The 26,673-nt window shown below is 36.6% G+C and overlaps 1 protein-coding gene across 1 annotated transcript in view; it reads left to right on the top strand.

The window, feature by feature from the left end:
• Window positions 1-25,824, top strand: part of MIB1 (MIB E3 ubiquitin protein ligase 1) — a 110,810-nt gene extending 84,986 nt beyond the window's left edge. The window contains exons 13-21 of the mRNA XM_082640413.1: window positions 2,839-2,971; window positions 6,074-6,160; window positions 7,900-8,061; window positions 10,314-10,495; window positions 11,902-12,094; window positions 16,989-17,067; window positions 20,785-20,898; window positions 22,314-22,414; window positions 24,911-25,824. Of these exons, the coding sequence (XP_082496539.1) occupies window positions 2,839-2,971; window positions 6,074-6,160; window positions 7,900-8,061; window positions 10,314-10,495; window positions 11,902-12,094; window positions 16,989-17,067; window positions 20,785-20,898; window positions 22,314-22,414; window positions 24,911-25,051 (1,192 nt within the window). The 3' untranslated portion in view covers window positions 25,052-25,824. The remainder of the gene's footprint in view (window positions 1-2,838; window positions 2,972-6,073; window positions 6,161-7,899; window positions 8,062-10,313; window positions 10,496-11,901; window positions 12,095-16,988; window positions 17,068-20,784; window positions 20,899-22,313; window positions 22,415-24,910) is intronic.
• The last annotated feature ends 849 nt before the right edge of the window (window positions 25,825-26,673 follow it).

The following is a 26,673-nucleotide window of genomic DNA, read 5'->3' on the forward strand; positions in this document are numbered from 1 at the left end:
TGTTCTGGTGGATGAGGCTGGATCTTGTCTTTCTGATGGGCAGGACTGCATACGGTGGTATGTTTTGCGGTGTCTGTGAACTTAGTACGATTTTAGGCAGCCTCTCTGCTATTGGGTGGAGCTGTGTTCCTATCTTGCCAGTTTGGCATGGGGTGTCCAGCACTGGAGCTGGCTGGTTGTCAAGTGGATCTGGGTCTTAGTGTTGAGACAGAGATCTCTGGGAGAACTCTCGCTGGTTGATATTACGTGGGGCCAGGAGGTCTCTGTTGGTCCAGTGTTCCGAACTCAGCTCTTCCACCTCAGAGGCTCAGTCCTGACACCCGGTCGGAGCACCAAGACCCTCTCAGCCACATGGCATAGACAACTGTGGTGAAAAATCTTACTGGCGTTTTGGATTTTTCTTTGCTGGGCAATTTTTCCGAGCCGGGTTCCCTTTGTCAGAAACATAGCAAGCCAAAATGCTAAGATATCCGAGGTTTGCAGTGAAGACAGGCCTTATTCACATGGCATCCAAGGAGAAGACAGGAGAACAAATTTCAAATCTGGGTCCTATCTTATTATTATTATTATTACTTTTTTGCGGTATGCGGGCCTCTCACTGTTGTGGCCTCTCTCGTTGCGGAGCACAGGCTTCGGACGCGCAGGCTCAGCGGCCATGGCTCATGGGCCCAGCCGCTCCGCGGCATGTGGGATCTTCCCAGACCGGGGCACAAACCCGTGACCCCTGCATCGGCGGGTGGACTCGCAACCACTGCGCCACCAGGGAAGCCCCCTATCTTATTATTTTTAATGATTATATTTTGTCTTTATTAAAACTTTTTTCACATGATTTAATACTTGAATATTCAAAGCTCTCCAAAAGAATCATAAAGCTAAATTCTATTTCTCACATGGTCAAGTGTGTAAGGTAACAGATAATGTATGGCATTAGCATCATGATTATGCTAAATCCAAACACTCAGTAGTATATTGTTGTACCAGTACTTTTCCCCATTAAGAATTTGAGTCAAAATCTACATAATTTCTAGTATTCTATTTTAATCCACTGAATGAGGAGGTATAGAATCCTTATAATTACTGAAAATGAGCTAAAGCAGGAATCTTTAGCTTTGTATGAGGTCCATGGATGGAACCTTAGGGGATTTGGACTCCCTCAAGATTGTATGTAAAGATTTTTATGTGTGTTTTCCGGGAGAAAATGTTTCATAGATTTCTAAAGAAGTCTTGTTACCCGTAAACAGTGATTGTAACTTCAGTAACAACCACCAAAGGCTGTCTTAAAGTTTTGATTCTCAGTACACCTTGGGTCATAAACCTGTTTAAAAATATGATAAAAGCTATAAACTTCCAGATTTGAGTACAGTTTTGGAGATTCTTGGATCCTCCAAAGCTTGTTCTCAGATGTCTTGGATTTCCTGTTTGGGATTCGTAGACCACTGCTGTTAAGGAAACATGCTCTGGTTCATGTTAGGCCTTAGTCTCATTATTTTAGAGACTTACAGTTTTATTTACACACATTCTTATTCTGCATCTTCAGACTGTTTCTCCATACGTTTATAACATTTCTCTATTAAAAATTTTTCTCCCATATGTATCACCTTACAAAAAACTATCCTGATATGTATCTTAACTGTTATTTCTTGCCCTTTTATACTCTATTGGCACAATTTTAAAAGCTTTTCTTTTCTGTGTTTACTGCCTTTTTTAGGTGTGAGGGAAGATTCAATATCTAATACGTATATCAGTGTTGTCTGAGCCAAGTCCAATACTCTTTGCAAGAGCAGTTATCTTAGGTCTCACTCCTTAAAAAAAAACAATTAATTGATAGATGTATTAAGGGAGATTTTTTCCAAATTACGTTATGAGTTTTCCACACAGAACCTCTATGTTAAGAAAAGTTAGACTGGTTAGGCTTAGGAAAGTTGCTTCTGATTTTATTTTCATTTTTGAGTGGTAGGCTAGCTTTTTCTCTACAAAGCATGATTTCTTGATAATTAGTTCCCCTGATTTTTTATGGTTTAATCTTTGGTGCTCTTTAGCATAACTTTGTCTTTTTTGCTTTGGAGATACTTTGTTACCATATCTTAAATTTTAAATATTAAATTATAGTGACCATTTTGTGTGTTTTGATATCAATTGGATTTAGCACTGCTAAATGACATATATCACATTTTTAATTCTGCAGAGTTCATGATAATCTGCCAGCTACCTAAAATTTGTCTTATCACTATTTTTCCTTCTTAGCTGTTGTTACCTGGTTGTTCTTTATTAACTCTTCGTTAATACATACTATTCCAATTGAACCTAAGGGATTCCACAAAGCCAACATGTATCCTTATTAGGGTATATTTCTTTTACCTTTGGTTTTTTTCCTCTCATAATGTTTCCCTTTTGTAACACTCCCATTCTGTTTTGATTCTGTTCTCCAAACAGCAATAATTTGTTTACCTCTTACAATATCAAAAGGCTGTGTATTTAAGATTCAGAAATTTTTTGTTTTTTGCGGTACGCGGGCCTCTCACTGTTGTGGCCTCTCCCATTGTGGAACACAGGTTCCGGATGCGCAGGCTCAGTGGCCATGGCTCACGGGCCCAGTTGCTCCACGGCATGCGGGATCTTCCCGGATCAGGGCATGAACTTGTGTCCCCTGCATTGGCAGGCGGACTCTCAACCACTGCGCCACCAGGGAAGCCCGATTTAGAAATTTTGAATTTCTATTTGTCTCTAAGGGCATAATTTTCTTTAAAGAGGAGTATATTCATTTTATTTTAAAAGTTTCTTTTGAATATTTTTTCTAAAGAAAATAATAAAATATTTAATTAAATATTTGACTTTCAGTGCAATGCGTGTTTTACTGTCGAAATTACCAAGACCGTGGATTGTGGATGAGAAGAAAGATGATGGTTATACTGCCTTGCATCTGGCTGCCCTTAATAATCATGTAGAAGTGGCTGAACTGTTGGTACATCAGGTAGGGAAAGCAGTTCAGTAATTTTTAACAATTTTGGATCATTGCTATTTATTTATTTTTTACTTCATCAACTACTTATTTATTGATAATAAGTAAAATACCATGATGATGGGATCTTACAGCAAAATCCCATGATGATGCAAATTCAGATACAATATGAATTTAGTCTTCTGCCTAACACTGGTTTTTGTTTTTGTTTTTTTTTCCCTGGCTGTGCCATGCAGCATATAAAATCTTAGTTCCCCAAGCAGGGATCGAACTCACATGGACCCCTAAACACTGGACCACCAGGGAATTCCCCTAACATTGGTTCTTAAATGGAGGGAGTTAGTGGTGTGTGTGGGGAGAAGGGGGGGGTGGTGGTGGTGGGGAATCCTTCAGTCTCCAGTATTCTCTCTGCACAGTCTTCCTGGATTGGTCCAACGAAATAGGCATCAATGAAAAGGGATTTTCCAGAATCACTGCTACTATTGTGGAAGTATCACTCTGCTCTAGCACCAAGAACCATCATGTTGATATCTAAGCTGGTGTGGGCAGTTGCCACCAGGTAACACCAGGCTGCAGCTAGGATCTAGGGATGCAGTTCATGACTACTGCTGGACCCCTTGGATAGCAGCATAGGCTCACCTTGGTCATTTCATTCATCTCAGGAATAAGATGCTCGACATTTTTATGAGATTGGATTTTGGGGGAAACCTGTTTATTGCAATTTTATGATATTTTGGTATATTCAGTAAAATTTTTAAATGCTTCAGTCAAGCATATGCCATAGCTAAGCACTAAAGTTACTAAAGAATTATCTGTGATTCCTGACTTCAAGGAACTTACAGTCTAGTTAAGAAGATGAAACAGAAAAATTTAGTAGATAGTACATTATGTGTAATTAGGTCATAGATCGTAAGGTAGACATTCCATAAAGTACAGAAGTTTAGGTAAAAAAAATAGTTCAAAAGTTAAACCTTTCCCCTGCCATTGTAAGCCTTTATTATTAAAATTAATTTTCTTAGAAGTGTTGTTAATTATGATAAATTCCTTTTTATCCAAAATCCAAACAACTGACCTTAAGCCAGTACCACACTGTCTTGATTATTGTTGCTTTATAGTAAGTCTTGAAATCAGTTAGAGTAAGTCCTCTAACTTTGTTTTTCTTTCTCAGAACTACTTTAATGTTCTAGATCTTTGGAATTTCCCAGTACATTTTAGAATCAGGTTATTAGTTTCTATTAAAAGTCTTTGGGGGAGTTTGATTGCTCTTGCATATTAGATTTATCTTTAAGTAATTTTTTGATCCTATTGGTAAATTGTATTTTAAAATTTCAATTTCAACTTATGTATTGCTAATATATAGAGTTGCAGTTTTTAAAATATATTTACCATGTATCTTGTGACCTTGCTTTAATTACCATTGGTCATTAGTAAAACAGAAATTACACCAGCACTACTAATCACCAACTACCATGACTAAAATTAAAAATGCCAACAATACCAAGTGTTGATTAGAATGTGGAGCAGTTAGAATTCCCAAAGGTTGCTGGCGTTTTTCAGGGTAGCCATGTTGAAAAACAGTTTAGCAGTTTCTTATCAAGTTAAACATATATTCATCCCAGCAGTCTCACGTCTAGATACGTATCCAAGAGAACTGAGGGCACATTTCCACGAAATACTCCTACTAACTACTTGTAGCAGCATTATTTGTAATAGCCCTAAACTGAAAGCAAACCAAATGTTCATCACCTAGTGTCTGAATAAACAAATTATGGTATATCCATACAATGAATACTACTTTGGAAAATCTAAATGATGGCAAAAAGTTCAGGAAACTTAAAAAGGAGATCCCTCACTTTCTGCATTTATATGAGATCAGACATGATAAGAAAACAAGCTGAGGGAATTCACTGGTGGTTCATTGGTTAGGACTCAGTGCTTTCACTGCCATGGGCCATTGCTGGTCGGTTGCTGGTTGGGGAACTAAGACCCCATAAGCCACGCGGCATGGCCAAAAAAAAAAAAAAAGGAAAGCAAGCTGAGATCAGGAGCCTAATGATTGCACTCAAAGAAACATAAATAGTAAAAACAATCCAGAAACTCCCACCTTCCTGAACATGTCATAGCATGTTCAGACCAACCAAACTCCCATAAGGGAGTTTCAGCTCTACCTGATGCACCAAGCAGGTGCACAGGTAGGGGTGTCAGAGTTGTGATCATAGGGCATGAATGGTTCTAAGACACAAATGGAATGATACGTTTTTGTTTTTGTTTTTTTTTTTTTTGACTCTGTAGCCCTCTACTTAATTTTAGTATTTAAAAAAAATTATTATTATTCTTTATCATGCCAGACATGGTGCTAGGCATTTTGACATGTTATTTTTCTTAATCCTCACGTTGACCCCTGGAATAGGTTGTGCCCTTACCATTTTGGAGCTGAGGGAAATAGGCATGAAATGATACAGTGCTTAAACTCACAAAGCTCATAGCTGACTTGAACCTAGGTCCACTGACACTATGTTCATTGCTTTTGCTTCTCCATCCCTTTCCTCTGTGCTTGGCATCAGCTGTTCTCATGGTCCTTTGTCTATCTCAGGGCCCTGGTGGGACTTTCTGCTCTTCCTTCAATAAGTGTTTGTATGTACTAATTAAGCATTATCTTCTTCTCACCCTCCAGCAGAGTTCCTTTTCACTGAATGAGGAAGAGCTCAATTTTGCAGCAAGAGGAACTGACCTTATTAGGTCATTAAAAGAAATCTAGATCCAATGTGAAGACTCATTAATATACTTTCAGGAAATATTACAGTTAAAATGAGCTGATTATGTCCATTGCTCTATAATGGAGATTAAAAGGGAGCTGTGTTTGTACTGTACTTTGTCCTTTAACTGTTCTTAGATGGAATCACCATAATAATAATAATTATTTTAAACTTGCTGTTATACTTCAGTAAGTTTGCTGCCCTGTCCACTTCTTCCTATGTTACCATATGAGAACAAGGTCCCAGCCCCTAGGAAGGGGGTGTGGTCAGTAGTGTCCAGTGTACGGATTCTTCGCAAAGAGTTAGTTTAGTATGCTTCCCTCTTGTCACATTTAACTGTGTATGCCTTGTTCTTCAGGGTAACGCAAACCTGGATATCCAGAACGTGAACCAGCAGACTGCCCTACACCTTGCTGTTGAGCGGCAGCACACCCAGATTGTGAGGGTAACGTGTCTCCTAAAGTGAATCTTTGCTTATTAAATCATACTTTGTTAGATTTCTCAAAAGGCATAGCTAGAGGTAAAAATTATGATTTTAGGCTATTATTTTACATCAGTTGGGTAAAGAGTTTTAATTTGTAATAAGGAAAATCTTAAGATTCTGATATTCAAAGTCTTTATAATTTTGTTGCCAGATTTGTAAATTCCCAGAATATTAAACCAGAGGATTTCAGAGTAACTTACAAATTTGTTTTTTTAAAAAGTATACTCCCTTTTAATTTTTATAATTGAGAGTGAACTGTAATTAAAGGCTTCGGCTACACATTTGCCGAACAGATTCCAAAAAAGCTGACATGTATATTTTTATTTTACTAATCTGGTGATTCCAGTCAAAATACTTGAAAGATTATCTGTTTACAACTTTTTTGTAGAGCAGTGATTCTTAAAGTTTGGAGGCTGAAGCAGCAGCATCAGCATCACCTGAGACTTTGGTAGAAAAGTAAATTCCTGGGCCCCACCTCAGACCAACCAAATCAACCTCCAAGGGTGGGAACTAGCAATCTGTGGTTTAACAGGCCCCCAGGTAATTGTGGTGCATGTTCAAATTTGAGAAACTGTCCTGCAGAGACATTATATAATCTTTTTGAAACAAAGCAAGCAAAACAAAAGAAAACAGTAATTAGCCAAGACAGGTAGGACCATGTGCTTGAGATTGGTTTCTTTGTATGGTATTTTTCTAAAACTCTGATAGCATTTACAGAAATGATTAGGGAACTTGTTAAAGCACTGTAAGCAAAGTTTTATGTTTACCACTTAAAATATCGATTGAGGGCTTCCCTGGTGGCTCAGTGGTTAAGAATCCGCCTGCCAATGCAGGGGACACGGGTTCGAGCCCTGGTCCGGGAAGATCCCACATGCTGCGGAGCAACTAAGCCTGTGCGCCACAACTACTGAGCCTGCGCTCTAGAGCCCGCGAGCCACAACTACTGAAGCCCGTGTGCCTAGAGCCTGTGCTCCGCAACAAGAGAAGCCACTGCAATGAGAAGCCAGTGCACCGAAACCAAGAGTAACCCCCACTCACTGAAACTAGAGAAAGCCCTCATGCAGCAACGAAGATCCAACGCAGCCAAAAATAACTAACTAAATATATATATATATTTAATTGAGATATATTAATTATGCATTATATGTAAGAGATTGCAGTTTAGCAAACACTTCACGTTTATTATTATTTAAAATTCCTCTTGTCAAAAATTCTTCATTTCTCTGATATTTGGACTTACAACCCTTATAACCATACATTTGGAGAATATTAACCAAAGAGAATGGAAATAAATAACTTGCTTATTTAAATAATAGAAGAATTTTGAACGTTATGATTTGGTCCTATTGGAAATACTTAAAATATCCCAACTCACATATCTGAAATTAAAATGAGAAAAAAAATGTCCTAAATTTCCCCCAGTTATCTTGATCTTAGAGTAGATTAATTGAGCAACATTTTGGTTCTTATTTCTTTCTGCTTTCTCTAATTCAGTATATTTGAATAACCAGGTTCATCATTATTTGTAAGGAGTCACAGGGGTGGGTATAGAGTAGTTTAGCAAGCAGATACATAAGAATAATTAACTTTCGTGGCAGCCCCATCAGATAGGTCCAGGGCTCTCACACTGTTACTTTAGAGATGTTGTAACTTCTTGTGGGTGGAATACTTTAGCAAAATGAGATGTTTTTCTCTTCTAGCTTTTGGTCCGTGCAGGTGCCAAATTAGATATTCAGGATAAGGATGGGGATACTCCTTTGCATGAAGCTCTGAGGCATCACACTTTGTCTCAGCTACGTCAGCTTCAAGATATGCAAGATGTGGGGAAGGTCGATGCTGCCTGGGAGCCATCCAAAAACACCGTGAGTAAAGATAATCTTTAATTCAGTGCCAGTGGAAGCATCTTTTAATGCAGAGGCTTATATTTATGGCTGATTTAACTTGCACCTGATAAGATATTTCATCAGAGCTACAAATGTACAAATTTAGTTTATGAGCTAAATACTAGTCAATGCTAACTGTATTGTTTTGCATTCTTACTAAAAGTTGTTTGGTTCTCCTTTTATAACTTTAGCCATTCAAACAGGAGTATTGTGGTGTCTTTTTGTGGTTTGAATTTACACTTCCTTATGACTGCTGGTATTGAACCTCTTTTCATTTGCTTGTTCACCACTCATGTATATTTGATGAAGTGTCTCTTCAGACCTTCTTCATTATTTTGTTGAGCTGTTTTCTTACTACTAAGTTTTGAGGGTTCTTTTTATAAACTGAATACAAGTTCTTTATCAGATACGTGGCATGCACATACTTTCTCCCAGTCTGTAACTTGTCTTTTCATTCTTTTTTAAAATTTTATTTATTTATTTTTGGCTGCGTTGGGTCTTCATTGCTGCACACGGGCTTTCTCTAGTTGCAGCGAGCGGGTGCTGCTCTTCATTGCGGTGTGTGAGCTTCTTGTTGTGGTGGCTTCTCTTGTTGCAGAGCATGGGCTCTTGGCGCGTGGGCTTCAGTAGTTGTGACACATGGGCTTAGTTGCTCCATGGATTCTTTTTTTTGCGGTACGCAGGCCTCTCACTTTGCATTGTGGCCTCTCCCGTTGCGGAGCACAGGCTCCAGACGCGCAGGCTCAGCGGCCATGGCTCATGGGCCCAGCTGCTCTGTGGCATGTGGGATCTTCCCGGACTGGGGCACGAACCCGTGTCCCCTGCATTGGCAGGTGGACTCAACCAGTGCGCTACCAGGGAAGCCCTCTTTTCATTCTTTTAACAGTATTTTTCGAAGAGCAGAGGTTCTTAATTTTAATGAAGTCTGATTGACCAATTTTTCTTTTATTGTTTGTGTCCTGAGAAATCTTAGCTAAATCCAAGGTCACTAAGGTTTTCTCCTATTTTGTACTAAAAGTTTATAAAGTTTTAGCTGTTACATTTAGGTCTGTGATTCATTTTCAGTTAATTTTTATATGCATAATATGAGGTATGGGTCAAAGTTCTTTTTTGTTATTTGTTTGTGGATATACAGTCATTCCAGCCCCATTTGTTTGAAAAGACTGTTTTTTTCTACTGAATTGCCTGTTGTGCCTTTATCTAAAATCAGTTCTCTTCTATTGATCTGTGTCTTTATCTATGTGATGTCAACCCACTGGCTTGATTACAGTAGCTTTGTAATAAATGTTGAAGTCAGTGGTATAAGTCTCTTCTTCTTTTTCAAGGTTGTTTGACTATTCTGAGTCCTTCACGTTTCCATATGAATTTTAGAATCATTTTTAAGAATGTAAAGTGTTCTGAGACCAAAGTGTTTGAGAATTGCTGCCTTTCTGTATGACCATCGGTAAATACTCTAACTCCTATGTGCCTCGTTTTCTCATTTTGAAACGAGGGGAAGTGAGTAACTACCTCCATAAGGTTGTAAAGATTAAATGAGTTAATTCATGGAAACTGCTTAAAATAGTTCTTAGTCCGTTGTAGATGCTCCATAAATATTAATAATTATTATGACTATTATCAGACAAGATGTGTGAGTCAGAAGCTCAGATGACAGTAGAACCTGATCTGTCTCATTCTCCACTTTGTGGCTTAATTCCTGGTTCTTGGTTCATTTCTCAGTTGTCTCTCCCCTTTTTGTTTCACGTTGGTTGCTAGCAGTTCCAGAGACAAATTGAGTAGAAAAGGGAGACTGTCTCCTCAATATCTCAATCAGAAGTCTTGTTCTTGAGTTTTATTGGCCTTAATTGACCTGATTTAGGTTATGTGTCACCCCTGAACTAATCACATAGATGAGGTGGGTCTCTGAGTGGTTTGAGCCATCTTTGGTTCACCTCTAAAACTGGAGATGGGTCAGTCCTCATACTATACACCTGAGGAAATTGGGGATAGGTGTCGTGGAGGAAGGATACTAGGACTGCAACTCATAAGTATCCACCACATCTATATAGTCTTGCCAGACAAGTTTTTTACCACACATACATATTCATATATACATACATATATACGCAAGCATGTGCACACCACATACACATACACACACATTCTTGCATATATATATATATATATTTGGTGATAAGAATTGATAACAGATTCCTAAAGGGAAAATGATGACTTTTTTCATTTGATTTCAGTTAATAATGGGACTTGGTACCCAGGGAGCTGAGAAGAAGAGTGCAGCATCTATTGCCTGTTTCTTGGCTGCTAATGGTGCTGACCTTAGCATTCGAAATAAGAAGGGTCAGTCGCCCCTTGATCTCTGTCCTGATCCAAGTCTCTGCAAGGCACTGGCAAAGTGTCATAAAGAAAAAGTCAGGTTTGTATTATTATCATAAAACCTAATATTCTGTACATAAAGTATCATGTGGTTCCACAGTTATAGGGAAATTAATATAATGAGGTATATACATTTCTTTTTTATTCTATTCTGTTTTATTTTTTATTGAAGTATAGTTGATTTACAATGTGTTAATTTCTGGTGTACAGCAAAGGGATTCAGTTATACATATATATACATATCCTTTTTCATATTCTTTTCCATTATGGTTTATTACAGGATGTTGAATATAATTCGCTGTGCTATACAGTAGGACCTTGTTGTTTATTTTATATATAGTAGTTTGTATCTGCTAATCCCAAACTCCTAATTTATCCCCCCCCCCCCAACCTCTTTCCCCTTTGGTAACCATAAGTTTGTTTTCTATGTCTGAGTCTGTTTCTGTTTTGTAAATAAGTTCATTTGTATCATAGTTTAGATTCCACATATAAGTGATATCGTATGATATTTGTCTTTGACTCTCTTCACTTAGTATGATAATCACTAGGTCCATCCATATTGCTGCAAATGGCATTGTTTCTTCTTTATGGCTGAGTAGTATTCCATTTTATATAGAGGTATATACATTTCTTTAAATATATTCTTAAGGGGCATTTTATTAGAGCAAGGCAGAATGCATCTAAAATATATAGATAGAGGCACTGTAATTACTGCAGCAATAACTTAAACACTGGGATATAAGGGGAAACCACTTTGAATATGTACACGTGAGCCCACGTGTTCATGAGTTTTTGAAGATCGTAGTGGAAACAGAGTGTCCCTTTTCTGTCTGTACCTGTAGTTGGTTGTGCATATGTATTTTTATATCTTGTATATATATATTTATAGACATGTTCTGTCTTTCTGTAATAGAATTTTATGCTCCTTAAGGATACACTTAAAAGAAATGTCAAAACAGCAGCTGCAGTGACATATTTTCCAAAGTGCCCTGTCAGTTGTGGACTCTGATAATGCTTCATTCTGTCTGTAGTTAGCATAACTAACATGGGCTCTAGTTAGGATTTTTGTTTTATTCCTATATTCTGTGTCTTCCTCAACTGGTCCTATATAGATAAAACAGTTTCTGAGGGAAACTGTTTATGTTAATTTTTTTAAACTAGTGTTTTTGATTTCTTTGTTAGAAGAAGATTCACTCTTTTCCATTGGGTGAGGATTTGTTGAATTGAAATTTGAATTGTACTAGAAGTTTGTAAAAATGCAGAGGAGTAGAAAAATATAGTATACAATGTTTCATATATAGATGTTAAAGCTTAATTTTTAACATAACTAAAGTTGTTTTTTACCCATACTAATGATGCTCTAGATGTTTTAAAAAACATTTAAATTAATGAATTTGTAATATGAATATTCTCATAGGCTTAATTAGAAATATTTTCTTTTATTAGTGGTCAGGTGGGTTCTCGAAGTCCTTCTATGATTAGTAATGATTCTGAAACCTTAGAAGAGTGTATGGTGTGCTCAGATATGAAGAGAGATACTCTTTTTGGCCCATGTGGACATATTGCTACCTGTTCTTTGTGTTCTCCACGAGTCAAGAAATGCCTCATCTGTAAAGAACAAGTTCAATCCAGGACAAAGGTAATATGTTTTAAATATAGCATTTTATTATTTTTTGAAGTTCTTCAAGACTACAGTTAATGATAAATAAGATTATATGATGCCACGTGTCTTTTAATTTTGTTCTTCCTAAGACTGATCTAAATATGGGAATGTATAATTTATACATTTATCAAGACACCAATTGAAATACGTAAACTACAGTACTAGTTAAAAATAAAAGTAATCTACTGTTTTACTTTCAAAGCACCTTATAACCTAAAGATGTATTTAATTCCACTTTGTGTTGTAGTTACTTGTATATTGCACCTTTTTTGAGTACATGGATTGTTTTGTAAAAGACTAGTTGATTTTTTTGGTAGAATATCACACATTCTGGATTTATTTGATTTTTATCATGGTATTCTTTAATTTGTTTCTATATCCTTTGTGTTTTTGTAAACTGGAAGTTAGATCTAACTGCTTGATTAGGGTCAGCTTAGACATACTGGGCAAGAAAGCTTCATAGACGATGCTATTCATTTCGTACTGTATCCCACCATTAGGCAAATAAAGTCTGATCATCCTGCAGTTTTTGGTGGTCAAATTCTGTATCTCCTCTGCACTTTTTATCTCATCTGACTCCTTTTGCTTTTTGAGAAGCAGTATTCTTTTGTGGGTTTCTGGTTTCATTTTTTTTCCATGTAACTTAGTGCTTTTGCATCTTACTCATTTTGGTTTACTGAAATAGTTGAAAAAAGCAAAGCTCAAAGAAGTACACTGACAGTTGGGTCTTCAACGCAGTTTTCTTGATTCTTAAGTCACTATTCTTTCCTCTGTGTTATGATACACAGACAGAATTAAAACCAGTGTCTGCAAGGGAGGGTTGACAGAACAGGAAGGTAGAAAGGAAGGATTATGTTGTCACTCCTTTTTAGACCATTTCAGAATTCCAAGAATTAGTAAGGTATCTGTTTGTATTTTAAGTTATGGAATTTTCAAACCTGTACAAAAGTAGAAAAACTTACATACCCACCAAAGAGATTTGCCAGGTTCGTTGCAGAGCCTTCGAATGTAAAGAAATAGCGACCCCAAGTGGTTAAAGGATCGTGAACAACTTCACTGAAGATAAAACAAATTGTAAAACTAGTATTTGGAGGGAGGGAGAATAAACAAGCTTGGTCTCTTTAGCAATTAAAGAAATACAAATTAAAAATTATGAACTATTATTAGCCATTCTTGTCAAATTAGCAAAAATAAACTTTAAATAATGCTAGCTAGGAAAGAGAAATGAGTACTCTCTTAATACTGCAGTTGGCTGAATAAATGGGTTTACATTTTTTTGAGAGACCATCCTGACAATATATATACAAACAGTTACAATAAATATGCTTTGATATAGTAATTCCACTCCTGGGAATGTAATCTGAGGAAAAAAATCCAGAAGGGGAAAAAGTTATGCTTAGAAAAAATTTTTTTAATAATAGCTGAATGGGTAAGTAAATGATTATTAGATTGGTTTGTTAGATGATTTTAAACTCTTTATCAGCAATTCAGATATGTAGACAGTTGCATCGGGAATCATTTTAAAAACCAACACATCTTTTATATAGAGAGGAGAAGAGAATCATCATGTATTAAGTGCTGATTTTATATTAGGCATTGAACTAGACACTGTACACATAATATCTAATTTACTTTTTTTAATTGTCACATTTTAATGTTTGACCAGTATTTAGCACATACAGTTCTTAAAATATTAATATGAAGATGCTCCTTACATGCAAATAAATGGCTAGATCAGTCAGAGTTTCACCTCTGTGTTGTCATTGCTCTTGAGACTTTTGTCTGTCTGTCTAGTTGCTAAAGTTTGAGATTTTCACTTCTTTCGCCCATACCGTGCCTACTTTTCTTTTCAGCTTATTAGCCAGCCAGATAGCTGACTCACACACCTTTGAAATTTAGCCATGGTCCTCAGCCCTTCCTTTATTTTGTTTTTAATTAATTTTCGTTGGTTGCTTTACAATGCTTTACATTGCTTTACAATGTTGTGTTAGCCTCCGCTGCACAACAAAATGAATCAGCCATACACATAGAGATAACCCTTCCCTTTTGGACTTCCTTCCCTTTTAGGTTACCACAGTGCATTAGGTAGAGTTCCATGTGCTATACAGTATGTTCCCATCAGTTGTCTATTTTATACATAGTATCAATAATGTATATGTGTCAATCCCAGTCTCCCAGTTCCTCCCACCCCACCCCTTTCCCCCTTGGTATCCGTGCATTTGTTCTCTGCGTCTGTGTCTCTGTTTCTGCTTTGCAAATAAGATCATCTATACCATTTTTCTAGATTCCACATATATGCATTATTATATGATATTTGCTTTTCTCTTTCTGACTGACTTCACTCTGTATGACACTCTCTAGGTCCATCCACGTCTCTACAAATGACCCAATTTCATTCCATTTTATGGCTGAGTAATATTCCATGGTATATATGTACCACATCTTCTTTATCCATTCCTCTGTTGATGGACATTTAGGTTGCTTCCAGGTCCTGGCTGTTGTAAACAGGGCTGCTATGAACATTGGGGTGCATGTGTTTTTTTGAATTATGGTTTTCTCTGGGTATGTGCCCAGTAGTGGGATTGTTGGGTCATATGGTAGTTCTATTTTTAGTTTTTTAAGGAACCTTCATACTGTTTTCCATAGTGGCTGTATCAATTTACATTCCCACCAGCAGTGTATGACGGTTCCCTTTTCTCCACACCCTCTCCAGCATTTATTGTTTGTAGATTTTTTGATGATGGCCATTCTGGCAGGTGTGAGGTGATAACCTCATCATAGTTTTGATTTGCATTTGTCTTAATAATTAGTGATGTTGAGCATCTTTTCATGTGTTTGTTGGCCATCTGTATGTCTTCTTTGGAGAGATGTCTATTTAGGTCTTACACCCATTTTTTGATTGGGTTGTTTGTTTTTTTGTTATTGAGCCATATGTGCTGCTTGTATATTTTGGAGATTAATCCTTTGTCAGTTGCTTCATTTGCAAATATCTTCTCCCATTCTGAGGGTTGTCTTTTCATCTTGTTTATGGTTTCCTTTGCTGTGCAAAGGTTTTAAGTTTCATTGGGTCCCATTTGTTTATTTCAGCCGTTCTTTTAGAGAGAGGAAAAACTTTGTTGGGAGCTATGAAAAGTTAGTGTACCTGCCTCCAGGCTATGGGTTCCTTAGTCGCCCATTTCCAGGGTCTTCCTGTCTCTGCTCCCCGCTGTGGTTCTGGTAGTGTACTGCTTAGTGTTTGCAGTTTGTGGGCTGGATTTGTGTACTGAAGGTGAACATTCCCTTCGTTATAGTCTAACCTTGATTAGGTCTTAAAGCCTGTATGTATAATCCTAGAGTTGGAAAGAACACCCTGGTCTTGCATCCCATAAGCTGTAGGCGACTGAAATTTGTTTCTTTCAACTGTTTTAAATCAAGTCAGAAACTTAGCAGATATCTTAGATCTCTTCTTCACCATTCTATACATTTTATTAGTTACCAAGTCTTCTTAAATATTTCTCAGAACTCTTTCTTGTACTCTATATTGCTATGTCTTAAAATATGCCCTCCTATCTCATAGTTAGCATTGTTCTAGGATATACTTGAATAAGGGCCACCTGAGTCCTCTCCTTGTCTTCTAATTGACAGTTTACCGCCTGTGAAGAAGGATTGTTCTTTATTGTTCAGATTTTTAAAAAGCTGCAGCTCTACAGTGTTAGGTAATTTGTTAGTATTGGAGCTGGAATTGGAATGCAGGAACATAAAGATCCTGACCAACCATGTCTTACTGCTTCCCACTAGATTACTACGACTATGTAAATTCTATGTACATAGCAAGGTCTAAGTGGGGAAGGTCCAATATTTTGGTTGTTTGGGTGAAGTGGTGGTCATCATTTTTGGACAGTAATGTTAAATGACACAGATAGGGGTGAATGTGTGTCAGAAGGGAGGAGAATCAGTGAAAGATGGATGTGGAGCCAAGGGCAGTAGGCAGATGGGAGTCAGAGAACCAGAGCAAAGTTAAGAAATAGTTACACACGCAGAACTCAGATTAAGTGGAGAAGAGGAGGAAAAATTGAGGGAAATTATGAATAGGTGTGGAGGACTTGTGGAGATCAGGCGAAAAGAGTAGTCCAGAGCTCTGGGCTTCAGCCAGTGTGGGGGAATTCCAAGTCCTGGGAAAGGATGGGTTAGGTGGAATTCCTTGGATGTGGGTAAACAGAAAAATCCCCCTTAAGCTTTAGCAGTCTGGCTAACGTGGCTAGAATTTTATGAATATTAAAAATCTATCTTATCTCAGTCATTTGTTCTTTTGATTTTTCTCTCCAAAATAGTTTTTTTTAAGGTATTTTGTTTTGTTTTGTTTTGATGTGGACTATGTTTAAAGTCTTTGTTGAATTTGTTACAATATTGCTTCTATTTTTCGTTACGGGATTTTTTGTTTTTTGTTTTTTGGCCCCCAAGGCATGTGGGATCTTAGCTCCCTGACCAGGGGTCAAACCCACACCCCCTGCATTGGAAGGCAGAGTCTTAACCACTGGACTGCTAGGGAAGTCCTCAAAGTAATTTTTAAAAAAAAAAGAAAGAAAGAAAATTGAAGTCTAGTCTGTTCTCCCTGACCTCAGAGGAAATGGAGTTTTTCTGTATCATTCTTTAGGACAGGTAGGGAGACTAAAGTGGAGCTAGACCAGTTTAGCTGGGGTCTTCAAAGATGTGAAAATGAGTAACCAAGAAAGTAGAGGACAGAGGAGAAGTGTGTGTTAAATTCTTCTGTGCAGGAGTGTTTCCTTATAGAGGAATAGAGGAGAAATACATTTGGATACAGAAGGAACTGTTAGAGTCATTAGATGTATTTGTAGATGTTTACGCTTTTGCTGTAACCTCTTTTTTGCAGATTGAAGAATGTGTGGTATGCTCTGACAAGAAAGCAGCTGTTCTTTTTCAGCCTTGCGGACACATGTGTGCTTGTGAGAGTAAGTAGCCCATACAAAACTTCCTCAGAATTATTATAAAAGTAGAAAGTGAAACAAATTATGTCTTTGAATTACTTTTTTAATAACTCATGAACAGAGGAGTTGGTGGGCCTCTAGAACCCTCTTATCTGTTCTCTGTACAAGAGTGTCACCTCTTTCCCTCCTTAGTCCTAAGTGTTAGGGAAGACTCGATGTGCTGCATTCTCCCAGCTTAGCCTTTTCTTTCTTTCTTTTTTTTTTTTGGAGTATAGTTGATTTACAGTGTTGTATTACTTTCTGCTGTACAGCAAAGTGGGTCAGTTACACACATATCCACTCTTTTTTAGATTATTTTCCCATATAGGTTATTACAGAGTATTGAGTAGAGTTCCCTGTGCTATACAGTAGGTCCTTATTAGTTATCTGTTTTATATATAGTAGTGTGTATATGTCAATCCCAGTCTCCCATTTATCCCTCTCCCCCTTCCTTCCTTCCTGGTAACCATAAGATTGTTTTCTACATTTGTAACTCTATTTCTGTTTTGTAAATTAAGTTCAGCAGTATCAGACAATACTTGTCCTTCTCTGTCTGACTTACTTCACTTAGTATGACGATCTCTAGGTCCATCCATGTTGCTGCAAATGGCATTCTTTCCTTCTTTTTTATGGCTGAGTAATATTCCATGGTATATATGTACCACATCTTCTTTATCCATTCCTCTGTCAGTGGATATTTAGGTTGCTTCTGTGTCCTGGCTATTGTAAATAGTGCTGCAGTGAACATTGGGGTGCATGTATCTTTTCAAATTATGGTTTTCTCCAGGTATATGCCCAGCATGGGATTGTTGGATCATATGGTAGCTCTATTTTTAGGGGTTTTTTTTTGTTTGTTTGTTTGTTTTTTGCGGTACGCGGGCCTCTCACTGTTGTGGCCTCTCCCGTTGCGGAGCACAGGCTCCAGACGTGCAGGCTCAGCGGCCATGGCTCATGGGCCCAGCCACTCCGTGGCATATGGCATCTTCCTGGACTGGGACACGAACCCGTGTCCCCTGCATTGGCAGGCGGACTCTCAACCACTGCGCCACCAGGGAAGCCCTAGTTTTAGTTTTTTAAGGAACCTCCATACTGTCTTCCATAGGAGCTGTACCAATTTATATTCCCACCAACAGTATAAGAGGGTCCAGCTTAGCTTTTTATTTCATTTGTTGTATGAGCACAAAGTGACCACTTCTCACACACAGGAGAAATTTATTTCCAAAAATGAGTGTTGATACATTTAGTCTAGCCTTTTTTCACATATGAAATGAACACATCTTCATCTTCACCTTTATGTTGCCTCTCCTGTATACTTTCCCCCCTGCTGAACCACCCACAGCAACCATTTGGGGCAATAATTTCTGGCCTTCTTAACCTTCCTTAACCTTTATGTCAAGAGAGCTTATAGAAATCTTCTTTGTGAGGATGATATTAAAGTTTAAGAGGAGTTTTAAACTTTGCTTTTATATATCTCCCTTGTTCTTTTCAAGTTAATATACTTAGAATTAATATCCTCCTCTTCTTTTTGCTTTTTACTTGTCAGTGAAGAATTTTAAGTAAGTTTAACAATTTATACTTCACTTAAATGGACCCAAAGTAAAGCATGGTGTTTCAGTGAGTTAGGTGTTGGTTTTTCATATAACATTTGACTAAAGTAACAAACTGTGTAATAGATTAATCTCATTGGCACAGATTTGCTTTAAGCATTGGTGTTTTGTTTGTTTATTTGTTTTTTTCATTTTGGTAGGCAGCTCGTCAACTAAGAAAGGATCAAGGTTTTCTACTGTAACATTCTGCTCCACGTAATTGTTTCTGTTTACCAAAGACTGGTATAATGGCTATTATCAGCTGTCAGAGGGCATGAAGAAAGAGAATTCTGTCTTAAGTAATAAAGAGCTCAGGTTATGTAAATTTTCATAGCCCAGGAGTTAGCAAACATTTTCTGTAAAGGGTCAAATAAAACATATTTTTGGCTTTGTGGGCCACATGATTTCTGTAGTAACACCTCAACTCTTTCCAATTGCTTACCTCTGCCATTGTAGTGCAAAAACAACCACAGACAATATGTAAACAAATGGGTGGGACTGTTTTCCATTAAAACTTTATTTATAAAAACAAGTGACTGGTTGGGTTTGCTGACCCTGTCAGGGACCAAAGTGACTTGAAAGCTGATTATAGTTAGTAGTTGGTAATACAGATTCTAGAGCCTTAAAGTAATATTTTCCCGCAGGAGTTTCCCAACGTTTTTACATTATTTTTGCTTTAGAATGTAACAAAAGCAACGGCTAACTTTTATTGAGCTCTTAATTTGTACCAGGCATTTTAATCTCTTTTTGAGTGTTTCCTCTTTTATCTTTACAAGAAACCTAAGAAGTAGAGTTTTCTCCATTGTACAGACCATTGGTAAACATTTATTTGCTAGGGAAGATGAAATCGAGGTGGAAAATGTCTGTTTCTCAAGGAGTATACAGTACAGCAGGTGGTCCAGTCCCCACATCACAGTAATCAAAGGAAGGAGAAATTACATCCCTTTTGGAGGGATGGAAGAAAGATTTTATATAAACAATATAACAACCTAACTTAATAGCTACAAGAATTTAAAATAATTGTGGTTACATATTATATACTTAGGCAATTAAATTAATTCTTTAAATTCAAGAAAAAAAACCTCTCAGACTGAAGACAAACCCCAAACCAGGTATCTACTAACATTAGTTCCTACCTAGTGCATCTTGCCTAGGCCAGCATCAGACCCATCTCTATTTAGGCCTCGGCACAGGATCGGCCTTGACAGAGAATTGTTATTCTCTGTCCACCAGCATAAGCACTGTTGGGAGTGTGTGACCCCCTTGTCCACGTTGGTGGTTTTGTGCTTTGTTAAGGTTTACTGTCTTGTCATAAGACATCCTGCCACAGTTTTTGCTATTTTTCCTGTTTTTGAAATGACAAAGACACTTGGTATATAAGCTAAGATATGGAGTATACTTTCCATAATAAATGCTAATGGGAAAGAATGTGTTGAAACACTGTGTTATTTTATAATTAATTAATAACTTTAGGTGTAGTATTAATAATCCATAACATAGAATTTTGCCTGGGTATTTCTTCTTGGAATGGGGAAGCATTCTACCGATATATAGGTATTAGAAAGATAGTCCATTATGATAAATTTTTGATATCTTCCTGACTGCTACATTAAAAAAATAGTCACTAAGCAATTTCCTTGTTAGATTACATCAGTCTGATAGAAGGGAGAGAATTGTTCAACATACTTTAGGAATTTAAGAGATAAGCGATTTACAAAAGGAAGTATTTTTTTAAAAAAGTATCATGTGAGCAGCCTTATAATTCTTGTTGTAGTAGTTAAATTTATGAAGGGTATCTCCCTCCTTTATTCTCAAGCCTTAAGATCTTGAAATATTTACGTTACGTATTTTAAAAAAACTTAAAACCTCCTCCTCCTCACAATTTATTCCAATGTATTAGAAAATGTCATTAGTTTCATGATGATGGGCTCTGTATTCTAGAGGCTACCAATGAAAAATGTACATTCTTAGGTTGATAACATTTTAAGAAGGTAGAATTATGTATTGATATGACAGTGTTTATCTCAGTGTTAAATTTAAGTTATGAAAAATGAGCAGAGGAAGGCAACCCTGTTCATGTTCTCTTTTGTGAGAAGTGTCCTATTGCTGTTTCCAGACTGTGCTAATCTGATGAAAAAGTGTGTGCAGTGTCGGGCAGTAGTTGAACGAAGAGTGCCCTTCATCATGTGTTGTGGAGGGAAAAGTTCAGAGGATGCCACTGATGATATCTGTAAGTGGATTTTCTTACTTCGCTTTCTTATTGGGACTTTCATAGACATGTCTTCTCATAGTACACTGTCTCCTTGTAAAACAGAAGGTATGTGACTTGAATCTACAAGGAACAGGTAGGGTTTTGCTCTTGTTACATTATTAGAAACCTGAAATTGTATTTTTCTAACTTGTAATATGATTATGGACCTTTTAACATTAGTCTTTTAAGAAACCTCCATGTGCGTTATAAAGAGTATTCTTGCTTAAAGAAAATTAGCTGGCTATTTTTAAGATGAAATTTATTGTGTCTTAGGGTGGGAGGACATCATATTATAAATTATTTTCTCAATTTACACAAGTATTAACCTCATTATTTTATGAAATAGGTTTACCTCATGTGTTTAAGTATTTTATAGAACAGTAATTCTTTGTGACGGAGTAACTGTAGATAAACTGAAGTGTAACCCAGTGAACAAGTGGAAAGATGAAAAGTAAATTATTTACCTTCAACCTTTTCAGTACAGTTGACCCTCGAACATCACAGGTTTGAACTGCCAGGGTCTGTTTAAACTTGGATTTTTTTTTTTTTTTTGGCCATGCTGCACAGCTTGCGGGATCTCAGTTCCCCAACCAGGGATTGAACCTGGGCCATGTCAGTGAAAGCCTGGAATCCTAACACTGGGCCACCAGGGAACTCCCAAAACTTGGATATTTTTTAGTAGTAAATACTACAGAACTACACGGTCCGTGTGTGGTTGGTTGAATCTGGGAATGTAGAGAAACCATGGATGTGGAGGGCAGACTATGTTATTTGTTGATTAACCCCTGCATTGTTCAAGGGTCACCTGTAGTACAGCTGTATAAAAATATTTTTCATCTCTGCACTAGACATAAGCTGGATGGTCTCTTTGATTTCTTTGTTCTGTGTACAGATGAGGAAGAACATTAGCGTAGCTACTTAGGCCCAGAGCTCTTTTTCTTCATCACCGATAGGGCAAGATAAAAATCCTGGGGACAGATTAACTAGAGTAAAAGACCAAGAATCTAGAGAGTAGGAAAAGGGAAATAAAAAATTTCCTTCCATTTAGTAGAGCATGACCTTTCTTTCTTGGAGTTCCTCATCTCAGATCAATAACAAAACAAGGAGAGCCTTGGAAAACCCAGAAGTCTGCGTGTGGACTATTGTCTAGCTGAGTTAAATATAATTAGAAATTAATGTGTAAACCTATTTGTTTTCCAAAGATTATAAATGAAGGAGTATAACATGAATGTCACTGCTGTTTCTGTTGTCCACTTGGGAAAATAAATTTTTTAAGAGGATTCTAATAATAGTCCTGTGTTTTTAATAAATAAAACTAATGATTTTAGAAATAAAGAATCATTCTTGCTTCAAAACAGTCAGTAACATTAAGATTCTTTATCTGTACTATATAGCAAGTGGGAATATTCCGGTGTTACAAAAGGATAAGGATAACACCAACGTCAATGCAGACGTGCAGAAGCTGCAGCAGCAGTTACAGGACATTAAAGAGCAGGTAACGGTGATTTCTTCATGGTGAACAGTGACTCGAAGAACGGCATTTCATCTTTTTCTATAAAATTACTAGTGTTTTCTGTAGTAAGCGTGGTGCATATTAGTGTATCAACTTGTAGTGTTTGAATATTTGCAATCAGCAAAGTCTGATGAGAAGAGTTCATCAAGTACTTTACAAAATAGGAAACGCACCAGTGACCAACATGAAAAAATGCTACACCACACTGAGGTATCTTTTCCTACCTATCAGATTGAGGGGAAAAAATGTTAGAAACTGTCAATATCAAGTGTTTAGGCAAAATACTTAGCAGCTGTAACTCATACAGTGCTGGTGGGAATATAAATTAGTAAAAATACCTTGGGAAAGTTTGTCACTGTCTCATAAAACTAAATAGGATATTGTTTGGGGATCCAAACTTGGAAGAAAAAAATCACACAGATGGTGATTAAAATCAAGGGTAGTGGGTTTTTTTTGGCTGAGATGGCTGGGAGGGGGCACGAGGGAAATTTCTAGAGTATTGATAGTTCCATTTCATGATCTAAGTTGATTACTTGCATTTGATCGGTCTGTGAACATTTATTAAACTATACATTTATGATTTGTGCACATTTCTGTATAGATGTGATACTTCAGTAAAAAGGAGAAAAGGACGCGCATGCACACACACACACACACACACACACACACACACCTATAAAGAAAAGCAAGGGAAAGGTAAATAAATGCAAAATTCAGAATAGTGGTTATCAGTGAGGGGTGGAGGAGGATATATATTCCTGTGTTAAGCTGGGTGGTGGTTATATTGTTCTTTGTATCTTATACATACCAACAGAAGTACTCTTTCGTATCTGCTTAATATTTAATAAAAGCAACAGTAAAATAAAGTTACCTAAAATTTTTAGTTATCTGGTAAAAAAAGTCTTTTTTCCCCCTTAGCTTACCATTTGACCCACCAGTTAAATCTGATTTGATTCAAAGGATTGAATCAAATGAAAGGATTGAGTAGCAAAGGGTGTTCTTTCTCTAGTTTGGCAGTCACATCAGTGTTGCCATGCACTTGTTAAGAGTCTCACTCTTGTCTTTTCTAGCTGAAGTTTTTTCTTTCTTAAATAATCTTCATGGCCATATTTCATCACTAAAGTATTTAAACAGTTAAAACTTATTTTCTGTGGAATGTTGGAATTTCTTTCAGGGACCCCTTCAAGGTTACCAAGAGAAGGCATCTGAATAAGTCTCTTTTTAAATTTTAAATCTCCAATCTTTCTGTTACCCCAATGTCTCTTTAAAAGACAAAGATTAATTTTATGTGCTATTAAGCATATATTAATCCAAAGTAACTTAACCCAAACTGCACAGATGTGTTTACTTTTGGAAGTTATTAATTAACTACTTAGACCTCTAGAAAGTTTAATGAAAAAGAAACTAATTTAATTTTAAAAAGCTGCTTTGGCTTTTTAAAATAAAAAGTTATGATTTTTCTACAGCTTTGCTTCTCAAAACTTCAAGGATAAATGTGAAAATTTACTTTGGAAGAATGGAGCTAGCAAGTTAGACTATGGTTCTTTTTTTCTGTTGTTTTCTTCACAATGATTTCTGGTATTGTCAGAGTTGGTTGCCACATTTTCATATAGGCTTTAGGCCTGGTTTATTAATCTAGACATTTTAATTTAATTATTTCATTTCTATGTTATTTGGGAAAGATCTAATTCAGAATGAAGTATTATGATATATTAAGGTAAAGTATGTTTTTATAAATATAAAATGTGCTTTGTAAGTAAATATGTGATTTTCTAGAAAACTTCACAGAAGTATCCTCCTTAATTCTTCTAAGTTGATTAAGTTACATTTAACAATATATAACTAAGGTTAATTGTTTTTAACTAAGGGGGTCTACATTGAAAGTATTACAGTGCAGCATCATTTTTAAAAGCAAGAGCTCTGGGGCCACGTGGACCTGAGTTCACATTATAGCTTGCCCTGAGAAGTCTTTAACCCCACTAAGCCTCAGTTTCCTCTTTTTTGAAGTGGGAGTGATGTAGGCCTTGAGACCGTATCATATCCAGCATGGTGCTTGGTATGTGTGTGTTCTCAGCAACATCCCTTCACTGCTCCCCACCCGCCCCTCCCATATACATTGTGTTATTTTCATGCAAGAACAGCATAGTACCTAGGGTTGGAGAATCTGAGTCAGACTGAATGGGGCTATTTTCATCCTTTTCCTGTTAGATTTTGGCATTTGAATTTTTAATTTTATATACTATTTGTTTTATGTAATATTTATTTTAGATAGTACCTTTTATACTGACCTGACAGTACAACCAATATTTCTGTTTTATAAGGATGATATTTTAACTGTTTAAAAATTTTAAAGCAACAAAAGATTATTTGACTAAAACAATAAAAGAAAATTAATGATGTTACAGAGTTGTTACATTACACTTTTAAAATAGAAAATGTCTCAGCATTTATTACTTTATTTGTTATCTCACATTCCAGACAATGTGCCCTGTGTGTTTGGATCGTCTGAAGAATATGATTTTCCTTTGTGGCCATGGAACGTGCCAGCTCTGTGGCGACCGAATGAGTGAATGTCCTATTTGTCGAAAGGCTATTGAACGAAGGATTCTTTTGTATTAACTTAAAAACTCAGTGTGTTTTGTTAGCTAAAGTATTTGGTCATGAGATCTTAGTGAGCTAGTTGGAGGTTCTAATGAATTAATTTTTAATATCATAGTTTCTTTACTAGAGTGTAATTAGACTGTAAATGTACCAGAACAACAACAACAAAAACTCTACAAAACAGTGTTTGAAGCTGTGTTTTTTGTTTTTTTGGTTTTTTCCTTTCAATCTGAAACATCGAATCCATGTAATTCATAGGTGATTTACCTTTGACTTCTAAGGGGGAAAATCCTTTAAGGATCTCCTGTTATTTTTGTTTTTATTGCATTTTCTCTTATAGTTTATAAATTTGTTAGACCTCAAAAGATATACTTCCTTATGATCAGCTATCTTTCAATTTATCATGATTTTACACAGTGAGCTGATACAGGTACTCAGAAAAGTCATGCATCAAATGAAAGGGGGAAGTCAAACCATTATGTCATGTATGTTAAACGATAAAATTATAGTACAAGTTCTGCATGGTTAAGGGAATACTGAAGAGAGGATTCTCTTTTTAAGATAAAGTTATCAAGTGATTGTTTCTAAATTCTTAGAGTAAATGGAAATATAGAATGAGAGAACATTAAGTTTGCATTTAACTTATTTTCTGGATTCAAAGGAAAATTGTTTAACTTGAATCAAATTGCCAGTTTCAAAATGACTGATAGACATGAAAAAGAAAAACAAGCAATCATAGTGGGGAACTGAAGGGGGTGAGGGGAGTCATCCAATAAAAGAGCACCTATTAACTGACTGTTAACGGTTGCCTTTCTTATATTAATTTGTACACTGTTTTGTTCAGCCAGCTTTTAAAAAACTGTCTGTGGAAAGTGTGCCTCAGTTTCCCCAGTGGTTACTTATCCAGGCTTGATCTGACCAGTGAAATGATATTGCCCTGTTTGAGTCTCTGAAGTTCAGTTTAGCTTCTCTAATGTGCTGAGTAGCAGTGATCCGAGAAGGGTAATGCACTGTCCAAAGGCAGCAGTCCTTTCTCCTCTGTGTCTGTTAATTCTGCCAGTGTTACTGATTCTACCTTCATCGTAGGCCTCACTTCCACTCTTTCTCAGACAGTAAAGCTTACTATAAAGAACAGGGTCTCTCTTCATACCTAACGATGGGGATGTTATTTCAACTGCCAGCAATATCCAAGACCTAGTAAATAACCAGTTGATAGATACTTACTTTAGAAAGAATGACTAGGACATTTACAGAAATATGTCTGATTACCTGTGGTTTGGTTTTGTTTACTCTAGAACATCTAATTATTTTTTCTCCTTGGAATGAGTAATCTTTCAGCGTCTAAAATGAATATACACATAAATAAGTGTTTTGGGGTTCATTACTGCTAGATTATAAATAAATATATATTTATAATTATATAAATAATCAGCTGTTTACAATAGTATCTACTATATACTGTGTATAAGTTAACTCCTAAGGATAGTTATCTTTTTTGTAAGTTTTTTCCCCTTTGAATCTGGTTCTTATTTCAGTTTTTCTGCTGCAACAGCTAAATTTGAAAGTACAAAGTCTCTAGCCCTCACAGCATTGTATTTCTGGCTAATTTCTGGCTGCCGCCTCTGCAAGTCCTGATGAGA

This window comes from Mesoplodon mirus (genome assembly GCF_964341445.2).
Source record: "Mesoplodon mirus genome assembly, chromosome: 13".
Classification (NCBI taxonomy): Eukaryota; Metazoa; Chordata; class Mammalia; order Artiodactyla; family Ziphiidae; genus Mesoplodon; species Mesoplodon mirus.